Raw genomic sequence first — 18,238 nt, 5'->3', positions numbered from 1 at the left:
TGCCTTGTTTCCATGATCTGAAACACTTGATTGCCTTCAAAAGGTATTTTTGCACTTGTAGAAAGAAGTGTAAATATTTTTAAGTGAAAATATTTTTTGATTGACACCTTCTTATCAGGCTTTTTTAGCTGCTAACCTTGGCATTTCAGTAAGTCTTTTAGAGGCATAGTTTTAGTATAAACTTCATTACTATTTTCTAGTCTTTGTGTTTCTGGCTCTTTATAGTTTCTCTTTCTTCTTAGTTGTTAGTTGCTTTATTGAATTCTTCATTTTTTTTCAGTCAAGTAGATGAACAAAGCCAAAGCTTTGAAATTATTTTTTCAGGGTGACTGTAGGCTTTGTAGAATGAGAAAAGAATTTGAGATTTTTTTTGTTCTGCTTTAAACATTTTCCCTCTGGTAGGTGATGATGCATTTTTTCAGTCACTTCCACTCTTGTAGCTCGCTGGTAAACAATACACCATTTTACATCAATGTTGATGATAAACAGCAGTTCTAAAGGGAAAAAAAGGTAATTGGAATAGGAATGGGCGAAATAAAGAAGCTTAATATAAGCAGTGTGTCTTACCATCATATAGGACTTTTCAAAGTAAATGATTTTAGTCAAATTTGCCTTGCTAGCCCAAACCCCCAAAGTGGGGTTTTTTTGGAGGTGAGGAGAAGGTGTCCCAGGAATCAACATAGGATTTTTCAAAGCAGTTTTGTCACTTAGGGCAGACATCTCACATCAGACCCTAACACTTATTTTTAAACCATTGGAGAGTTGAAAAATCATGCGCTCTGTTTTCTTTCCTGTCTTTTCACTTCTTTCAAAATGTTTTTCACTTACGTATTTGCTCTTTATCGCAGTGGTATTAAAGGATGGTGCTAAGCATGGGTAACAGAACAGTATTCCCACTATCTTCCTTGCTTTTCATGTGCCCATGTTTTTTGTGTGGTGTTTGCATCTTATCCTTCACAGCTTTTGTTCTTGGCAATCAATTTCTTTTGGGGGGTGATGACGTTACTGAAAAAAAGGCCTTTGTGAACAGATTTGAAGTGTCTGGCTCCAATACAGCATACTGCATGTGAATGAACCTCTAATAACTTCAGTGGGGTCATGCTGGAGGTCCATCCCTGGAGCCTGCAGATGGAACTGGATGTCATGCCAAAAGAGAGGTAGTGTCTGACAAGATGTTTTTGGCTAAAGTTTTGGCTCTGGAGAGTGAGATAATAAAGCTGTCATAGATCATTTCAAACATAAGTTTCTGTAGTAGTTACTTACCTTGCAAGGTCAAGGATGTCGGTCTTTCAGACTATAAATACTCCAGTCTCACGGTGTCTTGGATCTAACCTCTAAACTGCATGTAGATTTGCTCATGTGATTAGTAGGCAGCCAGTGGAGCTTGCATTAGGAGGCGAGAAGTTGCAGTCTGGTGTCAAGAAACAAGAAGGGAACGAGAGAAGACTATGCTTTGGTTGGAGATAGCAGTTTTTCTGCTACAACCACTTACTGTTTCTCAAGGTCTGCAATTTCTTGGTAATGTAAAAGGCTGCATCAATGAAAGAATGAATGACAAGCTGAGTTCTGTCAGTTTATTGTCAGCATTGGATGGAGTAGGGCCATTTCACTGTTTGTACATGAAGAAAGAAGATAATTTTGAAAATAAGCTCATGTCTTCCTAGAAAAGGAATGTGACGTGTTCAATAGGAATAACTGTTGACAGTATTACTGGTCTGTCCTCTCTTGCAAGATCACTTGGACAACTTAGCATCATTTCATGACTGCTCCGGTAGGAAACTGCTGAGAAGTAACAATATCAGGGGTTAGGTTCCTTTCCTAAAGGTGTCAGCGAGTCCCTTTTTTCTGTGACTTTTTCCTCCTAATCTTTCCTAAGCCTGTGGTTAGAATCCTTGGGGAAGAAGCTCCAGATAGACCTTTGATTCATCAGATGAGATTAGTAAATGCGCAAATTAAGTGGGAGGAAATACTAAGTGGAGTTCTGAAAATTTTTGTTTGCTTGCCAAGTTCCTAGAGAGAGCCTCTACAAAAATGAACCTGTTTAAATATTTAGAATTAAATTGCCTTAAACTGCTAATAGAACTTGGCTATTAGAACTAGTATTTGTGTTCCTTAACTCAGTCTTATCTGTACCACAGAAGCATTGTGCCTTACTGTTGCGGCCTGAAAGGAGTCGTTTAGAACGGCCTCCTTCCCTGTGAGAGCAATGACCAAGTTCCTGATCCCCCTGGACTGAATTAAGGTGAAACGACACCAGCCAACCAATTTAGCAGTTTACTAATACAAAATGCAAGGCATGAGGTTGCATAAATGACTCAATGGCAACTACTCTAACTAAATAATTCAACTAAACAAACAAGTCCCCTTCAGCACATCTTTTACACTTCGACAAAGAGAGGAGAGAGAAAGAGAGAGAGAAAGAGAGAGAGAGAGAGAGAGCAAAGAAGATATCACCACCCGTGGATCCAGCGGTGTCCCGTTGGTCCTCTTGATGCTCCTTGGTGGTGGGGGTCCCCCTTTTTGCTTCTGATGGTGTCCTTTTTATACAGTCTGAGTCCCACAATCTCTGTCTGCATGCATATGCAACAGACTGGTTCAATCAGGCAATGGCACCTCTGCAGGCCTTGGTGTCTCCTCCTGGTCGTTGTGCAGGCTGATTCAATTAGGCAATGTCATCTCTTGGTGTCTCCTCCCGGTATTCAATCAGGCAATGGCACCTCTTGGTGTCTCCTCCCGGTCACTGTGCAGGCTGATTCAATCAGGCAATGGCACCTCTTGGTGTCTCCTCCCAGTATTCAATTAGGCAAAGGTACCTTATCTCGGTCTTTTCTGGGGTCCACCCCGTACTGAGGCATGTTCAAGCTTTTGTACCAAGAAAAAGGTGTGAGTTCCTCGGAACCATGAAATGTTTAAGACAGAAACCGCATATTGGTCCGCCACACTTACCCAGAGACCTATCATGGTTGGACCAAAACCACGGTCAGAACTTTCAAATTCCAAGACCTAAACTCAGACTACCAGAGTATGCTGTCCAGATTCTTAAATTGTTCTGAATTCCAGATAAGAGATTTGTACAAGTTTAATGTAAATATTTTTGTATTAAAATGCTGTGCACTTTCTCAAGAAATGGATGTTTACAGCAATGAAATTTTCTCCTTCATTTCTGCACTTTAGAATTTTTTTTTGGAAACACAGCTAGTGAAAAAGTATATAAGGTTTTAATACATGAGAAATCTTTCTTGCTTACTTTTTTAATTTCTAAAGTAAGTATTGCATTTAGAAGAAAAAATGTAGTGGGTAGCTACTGTAAAGTAAGTTTTCTTAGCAATTCTACGCATGTTATAAGATTTAGTAGATGAACAACCCCAATAAGTTGTCTGAAATAGCTAGGGTATGTTTTTCTTCTGTGCCTGAAGTACTCAAATATACAGGTTCTTTTAATTTTTGATGAAAATACTGTTTTTTCTTTGCTTCACTCCATGTATATAATAGTTATTTTTCTGGGGGGAAGAATCCTACAAGTAGGGAAATATGAATCATCACTAGAATTTTAAAGGTATGCAGATAAAAATGACTCTTAGACAGGCTTAATAACATTTTTATTTCATCTTTCTTTATTTTCAACATCCCAGGGTGAATATGAATTTTTAAATCAATTCCAGCTTTTTAGAATTAACACCTTTGCAGATGCAGACATGTGGCAATCAGTATGTACTTTTATTAGAACACATGAATTTGAGTAACAGAATAAACTGGTGTAATTTGAGCCATCCCATGTACTCCTATAGGGTGCTCAGAAATAAGGTGTCTATATTTGCAGAAGAGCTTGAACAATGGAGTTGCAGGGTAATTTTCTCTTAGATATATATAAGGGAAAACATGTCATAACTTTTGACTTGTGAGGACGGGTAAGTGATCTTTGTTCGTGAAAACATCGTGCAAAACTGTCAGCATATTTGGGGGACTGAAAAAGTGGGCTGGAGAACCTTTCGTTAGGTAACTGAGATGATTAGATCCTTATGTATCTTTCTTTATACTAACAAGCAGACTGCTTTTAAAGTCAAACTATGCTTTTGTCTAAACAGAAGCAATTGAGTTGAAATGTTAGAACTTGAAGAATCATGAATATCAGTTACGTATCAAATGGCTTGAGGAAGGAAATAGAGAATTCTGCATTGATTTAAATTAGAAACATCATAGTTAATAGCTAGTCTTTTGAGGACCGTGTCAGCCCTGTGGACTGAGTCTAGGCTAAGGATGCCAAGAAGTGGGTAATATATATATAAGCACAGCTAGGGAGTGCTGGAAATTGATGCTACAAAATATTGGATAGCCTTGATACTCAGTTTCAGAGTAAGACTACTCACGTACTTGAAATTAAATGTTTCAGAATTGCAGTTCAGTAATACAGTCCTGCTCAGGTTGTGGTCATGTCAAAGGCCATAATTAGGCAACTTGTTTCTACTTAAATAGAGATAATGTACACAAAATCAATTAGTTGGATTCTTGTTGTTTGAACAAGTATGTTGAAGAAAATAAGAAAATAACAAATCACTTAACAGCAAGAGCTTAAGAAGTTGCCCTGTATTCATTAAGTCATAAAGCTTGGTAAATGGCCATGTGTGCATATTCAGGGCTCTGTTCTGTTGCATATGCATAACTGCCTAGTGCCATTTACTTCTTAGCTGCTGCTTCAGCATGGCATGGATACCCTAGAGGTGCTGTATTATGTCTGCCAGCACCGTTTGGTGTCGGGGATAGAATCATAGAATCATTTAGGTTGGAAAGGACCTTTAAGATCATTGAGTCCAAACACAAACCTAACACTGACAAGTCCACCACTAAACCATGTCGCCACGCACCCCACCTACACGTCTTTTAAATACCTCCAGGGATGGTGACTCAATCACTTCCCTGGGCAGCCTCTTCCAATGCTTGATAACACTTTTGGTGAAGACATTTTTCCCAATAGCCAATCTAAACCTCCCCTGGCGCAACTTGAGGCCGTTTCCTCTTGTCCTATCACTAGTTACTTAGGAGAAGAGAGTGACACCCACCTCACCACAACCCCCTTTCATGTAGTTGTTGAGAGCGGTAAGGTCTCCCCTCAGCCTCCTTTTCTCCAGACTAAACAACCCCAGTTCCCTCAGCCACTCTTTATAAGACTTGTGGCTCTAGACCCTTCACCAGCTTCGTTGCTCTTCTTTGGACAAGCTTTGGATCTTCACGGTCAGCTCAAATGGCAGTAGGTGCTTATGTGTGGACAACTGCAAATCAGCCCTTTAGTCTTTTGTAGTTGAAAGGGAATATAAGTTAGCTTTGAGTTATTTCAGTATGGTTGTGTGTTTGAGCCTTAAAGTCAAAGCCAACATGGACAAGAGAGGAACTGTACTTTCACACATGAGCTGAATTTATCTTTTAATGTCTTAAACTAAGTGTGTAAAATACACTATGTATATGTACATTTGTGGGTTTTGTTAACGCGTAAGCTTAACACTGTGCATGTTCAGTATAGTTGAGCTGCAGCAATTGTTTGGAGTTCTATTCGTTTTAAGTAAATAAAAATAATTTTCATTTATTTAGTAAATTAAATTATATTTGTTAAATCGTTAACATTTATAATATTTAAATCATATGAATTTCATGTATTCTGTCCTTGGTCTAGGTCTTATGGCATGAAGTGTTACACAAGAGGCATGTTTACTAGTAAGTTAGGTAGTTTTATAAAGCTTCATTTAATACTACTTTTAGTGGGGTATTGCTCTGAAAAGTTAAGTAAAATGATAGCTTCTTGTTTGTTGGATGTTATTCTGCCTGTAGTCAGAATTTTACAGACATGTAATTTTCAGTGAAAAGTAAAGAGATATTTATCATTGGTTGAACCAGTGTACGTCAAAGAAAATAATGTGTACAACTTTCTCACTTGTTGAGTAAAAGAAGCTTGCACAGCTTCAGAGCTGCTTACTCGTTTTTAAAACTCGTTTTAAATCCCTTTCTATTCATGACGCATGTCATAGAAATTATACACATAATTTACAGGTCTGGCAATATTTTCTGAAACAGAGTGAATATTTTAACAATTCTCAATAAACCTGAAAAGCCCCAAATGTTCTTCTAACATTGTTTTTCAAAAGGGAACTGGAATAAGAGCATCTGAAGGCTTAAGCCAGAAATGGAAAGCTCCAACCAGTGTGCTTTTTCTTTGCTGAAAGAAATGTCTTGAAAAATTATGTCAGCAAGATTCTAAATTTATTTTTACTCTAATAAAAAGACACTGGGGTATTGTGTTTAATAAAATTTCTTCCTTTCCAATCACAGTCCGATTAATTTTGCTACGTGTTTTAAAAAAATGTTTTGTCCAGCAATTATTTTTTTAGGTAAGAATATGGAAGAGCAGAGTCTGTCTAACTGGTCACTGTACAGTTGAATATAAAAACAAAATTGTCTGACCTTCGTGTTTCTTGGTTTCTCATCCCGCAGAAGCAAATAGTTCTAGCTTAATATTAAGTGTGTATAGTTCCATTAAGTATTGTTGCAGCAATGTGTTATGATGATTTTAACCACAGTTCTCTCTCTGCAGGGGGACACAAGCACAAATCCACATGGAGGATGAATCTCCTCCTTCTCAAGGAGTCAGTGTCAAGGTCAGAGTGTGAATTTGTTTTGAGAATTCCATACTGCTGTCCTCAAAAGCAAGAAGCTTGGTTCCATTTACCAGTAGCTTAGTACATGCTAGTAGCTTTCAAGATAAACAGAAAACCAAAATTGTAGGTAGGAAAATGATACGCGTGAAAGAAATGTTGGTAGTGAAAGAAATGTTGCTTATGTGATCCAGAAAATATTAGAAGAACAAGATACTCATTTTAATTATGTTGAATTGCTCCTTGGCTTACAAGGCTGGTTTTCTTTAGTATTAAGTTCTTAAGTTACACGTTCCAGCCTAATGTTTCAACAACATAAACTTGCTAGAATTAACTTTTATAGCATAATTTGATGCAAAAACTTCCTCTCATTTTTCTCTTATTTTCTTTGAATGCTCTGCAATGTAAAACTTAATGAAACATCATTCAGATTTTGAGCTTAATGATGATGCCTTTTAAGGTGATCTGTATGACAAATAAAACTGAATAACCAGCTTTCAAACTGATTGCTCAGGTCAAATGAAGTGTAGAAATTTTAGGAATTCTTGAGGCATAACTGATACACCTTTGCGATAAGTAGCTGGACTCAGATTCTGGTCTAACTCTGTGTTTCGTGACTTTGTGCAATATAATGATTAGTTACGGGACATTAAATATTGGCAGGCTGGTAGTTCAAGTTGGTTTTTGTATTTTTGGGACAAAATATAATGGAAAAGTGTGGGAGGGGAGAAAATCTTGAAAGGTGAGAGCGTATCTCCTACTCAGCTGAATGTAATAATTCCAGAGACAGGATTTACATTATGGATACTTTTTAGTCTGATAAAGTTTGTTGATATCTCTTTTGTAAAAAAAAAAAAAAAAAAAAAAAAATATCAGTTTTGTAAGTGTTTCCTTGGGTGCTTTTTATAATAGTGGTGGTTTTTTTTTCCTTCAATGTATTGTTTTAATATTAAGAAATGCTACAGTTTGGGGGTTTTTTAACCTGTTAGTTATGAGGGTAGAACATGAGTGCGCTGTAGAAGGAGGTTACAGAAAAAACCTTTTCTATTTAAAATGAATGAGTTCTGACCCACTGTGCATTTGGAATTTATAGCCCTCATTTTAAAGAAACCAATATGTTATTCCAGTAAGGGAATCTGTAAAATTGAAGGATGCCCTGACTGTCCTTTTGAACCTCAGGCTTCATCAGTCTTGAGCAAGAATGGAATGCTGTTTTGTTGATGCAATTGGAAGACTAGTCTGTGATGCTTTCACTATTTATTATCGTATTTTAAAAGTGCCTAAAATCCTCCATAGAATTCATGCTGACCTCTTGGCATAGAACAAATTGTTCTGCGAACGGCAGATGAATGAAGCCTGATTCCATACAGATTCATGTCCTTCGTCTCTTACAACCTACTATGTGTCATGGAGGACAGCCTTTGCTAGGACTAGCTTGGACCTACTTGCTTGCTGACTTATGACATACATGTCTGATTGTCCAGCCGTGTACTGCCAAATGGATTGTGTCAGCGGAATCTTACTTCCCTTTCACTTGCAAATTTGTCTGAAATTGGTCAGTTACTTGGTGTGAGGAGATGGGGAAAGAACTGATGTGATCAAAACCACAGCTTTTCTTTAGGGAAGATAACCAACCTTCCTTTTCCTTCCTCAGAAGTATATTATAAAGAAATGTGTGATTAACTGCTATTTGTTTAAAGATTTTAATTCAGGATTAATTAAGGGATTATTTCTTTAGTTTCAGACATTATCTATGTTTTTGTGTATATTTTTCCATACTAAGTGATACTAATCAAAAAAGCAATATCCTTATGACTGACATAACGTGCTTCAGACTCCAGACTAGAATTTATTCACATCTTTGTTTCAGTCAGAGATAGAAAAAATTATGTTCTATAACAGATAATTTTGTAACTCTGCTACTTGCTGAAAATAAACTAATGATGCAATCCTCACTGTTAGGTGGTGAACTACATAATGCCTGTGATTGATAGGAAAAAACTATTCTTATATACTTACATTCTTATTCTGATCTGGCAAGTAATGCTACTCTTCTTTCATGTCCAGAGCCTGTTTTAATTTCAGCCAAGAAAAGTTGATGCATGGTCCATGCAAAATGTGATCTTGAATTTTGATACTGCAACATTTTTCTGATTTCTGCTACACTAAAGCAGTAGAAATGTTGCATCAGATTCAGACATTGGCTTGACTAGTTTTAATGTCTGGAAAGATCTATTTTTCTTTAACTATAAACTTGTTATTTGTCCTTGGATAAGCTGGAAAATATTCAGTTATCTTTTTTCTTTTATTATACATCTGCTTACATAAAATGCAGGTATTCTTAGGAAGTTCCCAAAGATTCAACAATTCTTGAAACACAGAAGTAAATTTTAGAGGTAAAGGAGAAAGGAAAAAGCTTCTCAAGTTTTCTCAAGTTTCCATTTTCAATGCATGAAAACAAACGTGTTATATTTTTCAAAGATCAGTATATTCTTGGGCAGATTTTTTTTATCTTCTTTTAACAGTAAATTTAGCACCAGAAGAAAAGACACAAATTATTTTAAAGTTTTGAATGTATACTTTACACTTTGCATTAGAATCCTGTGCATTGAATTCTATAAGCTAGCAGTTATGTTGTATGAATATAGTGAAAATATGACCTCATTATTTAACTTCTTGTCTGGTACTTTTCTCCATGCATATAGATCCTTTCTTTCTGGATCATGATGTATTTTATTTATTTTAATGGCTTCCCTCCAAGTATTGTTCTAGAATTAAAGTACGTGTTTGTAGTTGAAAAAGGAGATGGTGTTTGTCTAAAATTTTCTTTTTTACTGTGCAAAGGTATACATTTCTCTCTGCCTAGGTATTTGATACAATTTTTTATAGTATCAGGTCTTGGAGGCAACATTATTGTCAGCCCTGAAGATGCTGGATGTTGGGAAATGGCCAATTTTTTCTCTCTGTTCCCAAGAAGAGCTCAAGACAATTCGTCAAGCCTGTGTATTTGGCAGTGCTGGTAATGAAGTGTTGTATGCAACCGAAAATGATGAGGTAATTGCCTAAGAGTGTGTATGAACATGACATATTTAGTCATTTATGTGTCAAATTATTCTGAAAGCCAGTACTATGATAGTATACCTAGAAGAAGTTGCATGCAAAAATGCCTGATCATTTTGCTTGCTACTAAAACATTTTCAATTCAAATTAATGGCTTCCTACCATAATCAGAGCATAAAGAGAAGATGGAGTTAGGCATTTCTTGGAGGTGCATAGTGACAAAGTGAGAGGCAATGGGCACAACGTGGAAGATAGAACATTCTCATTCAGTATTAGGAAATAAAATATATGATGAGAGTGGTTAAATCCTGGAGGGGTTGTGAGATCTTTTTCTTGGAGGTGTTCAAGACTCAACTGGACATGGCCTTGAGACAGCTGATGTATTTAGACCTTTGTTGAGCAGGGTGTTGGACTAGCTGACCTTTGGAGGTCCTCCGCTCCAACCTAAATTATGATTCTGTGATTCTCTTATAACAGGTTTTTGTGCTTGGCATGAACTGCAGTGGGTGTTTGGGAACAGGTGACATGCAGAGCACTATTGAACCAAGGAGGTTAGATTCTCTATGTGGCAAAAAGATAGCCTGTCTGAGTTACGGAAGTGGCCCTCACGTTGTTCTTGCTACAGAAGGTAAAGTATGATCTGAATACTGTTTTTTCAGATATGTCCTCTTTAATTAGTCCAGCAGGTGTGAAAGGTCTGTTCCGGAAGCATAAGAGAGGAATTGGGATAGATATCCTGGGCTATCAAGTCCAACATGTTTTCATTGGTGAACATGATGTCAGCTCTGTTCATAGCTAGCTCTTTTCAAAAGATTTTCAAGCTCTGCCTTGATCTTTTTGGAAGTTTTTTTTTTTACTTTGCAGTTAAGTTTGGAACTTCTTACTGCTTTTGAAATGCATTAGTGGCTACATTATGCCCACATGTTCTTGTGCCAACATTGTCCTTTAGCTAAAATGTATCTTTTCTCTCCTGTACCTACTTTTGGATGTCCTTTAAAGACCAGTTTTATTGCCTCTCAGCCTTTTGTTTTCTGTTGTCTCACTGACACTTACTGTCCACGTCATGCTAGTGGCCCTTCTGTTCATGATCAAGTACATTATTCTTGAAGACAAATGGCTAATGTTGTGTTCCCACTGAGGTTCTGTTAGGGCCTGACTCATGATGTTAAAAGATGTTAAAATTTGTCTCTCTTTCTCCATTAATGAGAAGAAATCTTTTTGAGTAGTCTAGATTACACAACTAAAGGTAGATTAGGGGAATTGTGCTGTATATGTGTGACTGTTCTTTATATTCAGTTACATTCCACCATTTTCTCCACTCTTCAGGATAAACCATTCTGGATGCTTTTTATATTTGTGTTGTGGTTTAGCCCCAGCTGGCAACTAAGCCATTCTCCATAACTCCATTCACATGAATAACTTACATTCAGCACAGCCGCTTTTAACCTACGTTTCAGACAGCCCTTACATACTTTACAATTCTTGTGTTAATTACTATAATTTCCATTTTATGTTGAATGTTTCTATGTGGCTGTTTCACCTGTTTACTGACATTTGTATTCTCATATTGGTGAAAGGAAGAGAAGGTTGTTTGCTTTTGACAGGGTGAATTCATTAGATTTAACCTGTTATTGTAGAGAAATACTGATTTAGTGTAACACATTTTGCCTTTGCAGCTCTGAGGGAACCCTTCTTAGGGATAAGGAGTTTGGTGACCTCTTTAGAAATCTGGTGGAGTTGTATGTCAAACCTAGCTCTCCTGCAATAACGGTGTAATTTAGGTTTAGAAAATTATGATGATAGACAACATGAATGTAGGACAGCTATTCTTCAAGGCCTGCACTGCTGTGACTACAGGACACTTGATTTAAAACAGGTGAAATAAAGTGAGTACAAAAAGGTGTTAGTTTCATGGGTAATGGACCAGTATATGTACATTAAAGAGAATCAGAAGTAGCTTGTAATATCTGTACTCTAGTGATTGTAAATGCTTGGGAACTGCAAAAAGTGACCAGGCTCAGGTTTCCCTTCAACAGCAGGTTTCTATTGCCAGTTGGAGACAGAATTTTGCATTAGGTGGAACATCGATCTTAACCCAGTCAGACATTTCTTGCATTCTTAATTTTTCTTTAATGCTTCTCAAAATACAGGCATTAATAGTATCTTTATATAATAAGTAAATACTAGTGTGTTTATTAATAAGTAATAATAAATCTTCCTTGCAAGCATCTTCATGTATATTGTAAAGGAATGAAAGCATGAAAGCTTGTTATTTGAATTTTCCAAAGTGGGAAACAGGACATAGACAAGAAATTCTGGTCGGCTGTCAGTAACAAAGAAGTTGAAATGGGGACTTCTGACTGTCATTTCATCCTTTTCTCTTCTGTATTGCACTATCTCCTTTGTTACAGTGATATGATTTCTTTTTCTAAGATTATGATGATACTATCCTTTTGAATTTGTGGTCAACTCTATGTGAAGGCAGCATTGGTATGTCCATAGCTTAAGAGGCCCAAAGGGGGTATATAGATACATAAACAAACACACACATACACGCACACACACTTAAATATGTCTATTCTTGCTGAATTTGACTTTTACATTTGTAATTTTATGTTGTGTACTCATTGGAAAAATAGAGATTTTAAACCAGATTTTTACATTTTTGTTACAGAAGGAGAGGTGTATACCTGGGGTCATAATGCTTATAGTCAGTTGGGCAATGGTACAACAAATCATGGTTTTGTTCCCTGTCAAGTCTCTACTAACTTGGTGAACAAGAAAGTCATTGAAGTTGCCTGTGGCTCTCATCATTCTATGGTGTTAACATCTGATGGAGAGGTGAGATTAGCTGGAATAAATCTCTTTTCTCTTAATGAAATTCACCTATATGAGAAACAGGAAAACATTCTGCACCTAGAGCATTAGACCTTGCTTCTTGCTATCCTCACAGTGCTGATGCAGCACAAATGTTTGATAAAAATGGAAAATCTGTTAGGGTCTAGCTGCTTTGAAGTGCATGTAGAACATTGATTTTTGTGCCACATCTGCTTGTAATAAGAAATGATAATTTCTTTGTAGAGGACAGCCAGTTCCTTCCTATGCTATACTCTACTGTAAATGTTTAATGTTGTTAAAACTGACATTAATGTAAATCACATTTATGTAGAGAGTTTTACCCAACGAAGTAAAAAGTTACCTGTTGTTTACTTTGAGATGCCATTTGTGTCCAGTTAGCCATTCTATTTCGGGTTCTGGAAAACTAGCAGTGAATTCTTCCAGCATTAATGCAACTGTCATGTTGCCTCTTACTTTTGATTGGAGGAACATAAAAAAATGGAGTATGTGGCATATTTTTGATAGAAACAATTAAATTGTAAACCTATGTATCTGCCTAGATTTTTAAAAGAACACATCCTCTTGAACTCAAAATGTAATTTTTTATGCCTATAACTGTCTTCTTTCTGGAATATGTACTTTGAACTGTATGTTATATCGCCTTCTTTTGTGACAATTCCCTTACAACAGGTATACACATGGGGTTATAATAATTCAGGCCAAGTTGGATCTGGTTCAACAGCTAATCAGCCAATTCCTCGAAGAGTTACCAGCTGTCTACAAAATAAAATAGTAGTTAATATAGCTTGTGGACAGATGTGCTCTATGGCTGTAGTGGAAAACGGAGAGGTAAGAAACCTGAAGTAAATTTTCCAACTGAATTTTATTTTATGTATTATCATGGGATGTCGATAATCTCAAACGTGTCAGTAATGAGCTACTAGTCAGAAAACAAGCATACTTTCCCAGACTCCCTCAAATCTACCTGTTTCTACTGCTTATAAAAACCTTTGTCATAAATTGCCCTGCGCATGATGACATACACGTACATCTTCCTATCCGTGCTGATTATGGTTTCTTCTTTACAAAGCAGGTAGAGTGAAACAGGGAAAATTGTTCACTAATGTTTGGTTTCTGGCTTTTTGGAGTATGAGATTACTCATAAAATTTAGCAGTGATTACTTTGTACCAGCTATTGAAGTTGGCTTTGAATTGAAGGAACTCAAGTATCACATTTCAAATTTACTTGAAAATACGGTTCTGAAGTAACAGTAGCATTGTGAAGGTCAGGAGATTTTTACAAATTTTGTGATTAAATCATATAGAATCTGTATATGTATACTTAGCATTTTGTGCTAGCTTCATGTTCTCTCTGTAAAAATAACTAAGTTTGTATCACAGTTTTACTGATTTTTAGAGCTGGTATTATATTCTAGAAAAAATGAAAATGCTGATGAATGTGTCTTTACTGCTGTCTTTAGCATTCATAGAAAAATAAATCATTGTCTATACTAGACTCTTAAGTATCAAGAATGTGAGAATAATCAGTGAATGCAATTTTAATGTTCAGTGCTTATATATGCACACTTTATCTGAAGAGAAAACAGAGAAAATAAAAATACTTGGTATATATTTGTCCTACAATAGTACCCCTTGAATGCCTCTCATATTTTTTTATCCTCATTGCAAAGATACGAAGAGAGTGTAGTGTTCTTGTTGTTTTAGTTCACATGAGCTGAAGATTTTGGGCAGCCTACATCCTCTCTAGGTCCATTGCTTCAAGCATTTCAGTTTAAACCTAAGTAGCTATTGGCTGTTTGCAGTAGAACATATGTCACTGAAATTACCAGAGCTCAGTGTTTTCCCTTTTTCTTATGTTCAGCGTAAAGCTGTTAACGGCCTACTCAAACCATTGTGCATAGCTTCTAGTTTATACTTGTTTTAGTGTGTTTTCTTTTCTGCTAGAGGATTTTGGAATGAGAAATTAGCGCTTTGAAAAAGGGAAGTGTTCATGCTGAATTTGCTCTGTGCTGGGAAACAACCATACGAATCACTTGTTTTCTACTCTTCATATTAAAATATTGTATTCTTATATAATCTAACTCTTAAAAAGCAAAATTAATATGGAGGTTTAGAATTTTAGATGAGCATGCAGTTAGTATTTATTTTAAACAGAAGCAGCATATAAAATTTCTGGTACAGAAGAACATATATGTGTGTGTATATGTATGTATGTATATATGTACATTTATATAGGTATGTCTATATATGTGTGTGTATCTACATACATATAAAGTACAGATCCTAAGGTGCAGGGACAGGCAATATTGAAGAAAATTTTTATTGTAACTCTGAAGTAGTTATATTGCTTTCAAAAGAAGTGGGTAGTAGCAAACAGTTAAAATCCCTGTCTCTATTTTTAAGGTCTATGTCTGGGGTTACAATGGTAACGGCCAGCTTGGACTGGGCAGCAGCGGCAATCAGCCAACACCGTGCCGAATAGCAGCTTTGCAAGGCATTCGTGTCCAGCGGGTATGTGTGTGATGGTCCATGTCAAACCCTTTATAAAATACGCTAAGGCATGCTCTACATTGATAAGAGATAATCCTTTATCTCTTCGTTTAAAATGTCATTTATCAGAATAAAAACAAGTATCTTAAAATGGACCTCTCTCAGTAGGGGAGAAACTGTGACCCTGTGGAGTTCAGCTGGAATTTTGCCATTGACTTCAGTGAGGTCAGGATTGTACTTAAAGAGGACTAGGGCATTGGAAATATTTGGTCTTTCCTGTGAAATGTAACAAAAAAAAAAATCCTGTTATTTTAGCAAATAAGAAAGTCTTCTTAGGCTACCCCATTCTTCATTAACCTCTGTCTTCCTTTCTGGGAAAATGCTGCAGTTCAGCATTTTGTCTTTCTGGCAGACTGAATCTCACTTTTAGAATTGTAGTCCAGCCACAGTGACTAACTGGTGTTTGGAGTCTGAACAAATTGTCTCCAACTGCTTTTTGTCAACAGTTGGTATGATTCCATGGCTGGTCTTGATTTTGGATGGTTATTACAATTTACCAAATAACTGGGCTGCCATCAGTGTGTGTAACTAACAAACTGGTAACTTCTTTTGACTGATCAGAAATATTTAAAGTAACTGCAGAACTGATACTGAAAGTTCTTAATTGTTTTATCCAAAATAGAGGATACTGTCAGGAAAATTACACATTCTGCTAGAAAACATTGGTTTTGTAACCTAGTGAAAATTTACAAGATCCTATTTACTACATTTACTCTGGGAAGTTACAGGTTTTTGAAATCTTTTAAAATAAACTCATTTAATTACATACTTTTACATTCAGTTCCTAGGATGTAGGCAGTAGCTTTGCTGGTAACAACTGCTGTTGGAGAAGAAAGTAATAAATTGAAAATTATTTTCCCCTGTATGTATGAGTGCTCCAGTAAGTTTGACTTAGATCCTATTTCCATCTACTTTATTTGCTTCATAATTGATTAATAACAAGACCTCTGATCAGTAAATAACTAAAGGATTTATTTATCCTAAATGCTGCCATTCAACGGGATCTGGACAGACTGGAGAGTTGGGCAGAGGGGAACCTCATGAAATTTAACAAGGACAAGTGTAGAGTTCTGCACCTGGGGAGGAACCACCCCATGCACCAGTACAGGTTAGGGGTTGACCTGCTGGAAAGCAGCTCCATGGAGAAGGACCTTGGAGTCCGGTAGAAAAGAAGTTATCCATGGGACAGCATTGTGCCCTGGTGGCCAAGAGGGCCAGTGGTACCCTGGGGTGCATTAAGAAGAGTGTGACCAGCAGGTCGAGAGAGGTTATCCTCCCCTCTACTCCATGCTGGTGAGGCCTCATCTGGCCTCACCTGTGTCCAGTTCTGGGCTCCCTAGTTCCAGAGAGACAGAGAACTTTTGGAGAGAGGCCAATGGAGAGCTATGAGGATGATTAAGGGATTGGACCATCTCTCGTATGAGGAAAGGCTGAAAGACCTGGGGCTGTTTAGTCTGGAGGAGAGAAGACTGAGAGGGGACCTTATCAATGTCTATAAATCTCTGAAGGGTGGCTGTCAGGAGGATGGAGCCAGTCTCTTTTCAGTAGTGCCCAGTGACAGGACATGGGGCAATGGGCATAAAGTGCAGCACAGGAAATTCCACCTCAACATGAGGAAAAACTTCTTTATTGTGAGGGTCATGGAGCACTGGAACCGGCTGCCCAGACACGTTGTGGAGTCTCCTTCTCTGGACACCTTCAAAACCCAACTGGATGCGTTCCTGTGCAACCTGCCCTGGGTGATCCTGCCTTGGCAGGGAGGTTGGACTAGATGATCTTCAGAGGTCCCGTCCAACCCCTACCATTCTGTGATTCTGTGATTTAAAGCACATCACATGCTTGATGCATGTCAGTAGACTGTGTACTTATGGTGTACCTGCTTTGCACATTATATAAAGATACTAGCTAGTTTTGAACAACTCAGATTGCTTATTGATAGCCATCTGGCTATAATAGGTTAAATTAACTCATGCAGAGCAAGACTGTTGCTCGTAATTTTGACACTGTGTATCTGTATGTGGGGCATGTGCTGCATACATAGATTTTAAAGTGGATATTCAAGGAACCTTATGCAGGGTACCTGAGGAGGCAACTCAGGAGGACCGAGTGGGTTTCCACAAGAGCATATGAGCTGACACAGTTGTGTGCTACCATCAGGTTGGAAAGTTTCATCTCTTCTCTCTCTTTCCTGGCTGGCTACTCCTGTTGCTTAGCTTGTGTGGGCACTGGTGGTCCTCAGGCCCAGCTATGTAGAGTTTCCTTCCAGTGGTGTAAGTTATCTCAGCAGAGGATCCGGCAAGCACTAGAACTGGCACAGGGAGGGGACAGTTTTGTGTGGCTGGTAGTTGGTGGGGAGAGGAGCAGACAGGGAGACCTTGCTTGTTTTTACAATGGTCAGCTATTCACGTTGGAGCAGTTGCCCACAGAGCAAGGTCAGTGCAAGACGATCTGCCTTTTTCTGCACTTTTCCTGCACGCTGTTCATATTTGTCATACATCTTTCCTTCTTTCTCAATTTCTAGCTATTCTTTTGCTGTACTCTTGAGATTATCTGGCAGGGTTCCTCACTGATAACATTTTTCCTTCAAAGTCACCTCATCTACTTTGCTTCCCTTTTTAATACACTTAACCTGTATTTGTAATTTTTGTAATTTTTACACTGGTATGGAATCAATAAGATTAATGTGTAGTATAACATGTAACTGTCTGTATTAACTTACTGTTACATAAAAATGAGATTTTTCTTTTTATTATTCCTTATAGGTTGCCTGTGGCTATGCACATACATTAGTGCTAACAGATGAAGGTCACATTTATGCCTGGGGAGCCAATTCATATGGCCAGTTAGGTACTGGGAATAAAAGTAACCAGTCTTACCCTACAACAGTTATTGTGGATAAGGACAGGTAATACTTATAGTTTAGCAGTCAGATATTAGTTGGCATACTCTCTGAAGAGATACAGAAAAATATGGCATTTTTAATCTATTTTTGGGGAAGAAATAGCCTATAATTTTTTGCAGTGTTTCTTCTCCTAAATGTGAGCAGAGTTTTCACTGAAAGTGCTTGAATCTGCCCCATAACCATCCTTGTGAAAGACAAACTAAATGTTCTGAGTAGCCTGAATGTG

At 37.4% G+C, this 18,238-nt stretch overlaps 1 protein-coding gene across 2 annotated transcripts in view; it reads left to right on the top strand.

Moving 5' to 3' along the window:
* Nucleotides 1-1,128: 1,128 nt before the first annotated feature.
* RCBTB2 (RCC1 and BTB domain containing protein 2) overlaps nucleotides 1,129-18,238 on the top strand; it is a gene marked incomplete at both ends in the record, with an annotated part of 29,979 nt that continues 12,869 nt past the window's right edge. Inside the window, 8 exons of one of the 2 annotated variants that reach the window (XM_082001263.1) lie at nucleotides 1,129-1,157; nucleotides 6,581-6,644; nucleotides 9,537-9,695; nucleotides 10,179-10,329; nucleotides 12,376-12,542; nucleotides 13,230-13,388; nucleotides 14,964-15,071; nucleotides 17,873-18,015. In XM_082001263.1, the coding sequence (XP_081857389.1) occupies nucleotides 1,129-1,157; nucleotides 6,581-6,644; nucleotides 9,537-9,695; nucleotides 10,179-10,329; nucleotides 12,376-12,542; nucleotides 13,230-13,388; nucleotides 14,964-15,071; nucleotides 17,873-18,015 (980 nt within the window). Of the gene's footprint in view, nucleotides 1,158-6,580; nucleotides 6,768-9,536; nucleotides 9,696-10,178; nucleotides 10,330-12,375; nucleotides 12,543-13,229; nucleotides 13,389-14,963; nucleotides 15,072-17,872; nucleotides 18,016-18,238 lie in introns of those variants that run through there. The other variant, XM_082001264.1, reaches the window with a different exon arrangement.

The sequence above is a fragment of the Phaethon aethereus genome (assembly GCF_964289735.1).
Source record: "Phaethon aethereus genome assembly, chromosome: 1".
In the NCBI taxonomy this organism is placed as follows: domain Eukaryota; kingdom Metazoa; phylum Chordata; class Aves; order Phaethontiformes; family Phaethontidae; genus Phaethon; species Phaethon aethereus.
Note: the sequence above shows the minus strand (reverse complement) of the source record. Positions and strands in the feature narration are given on the sequence as shown.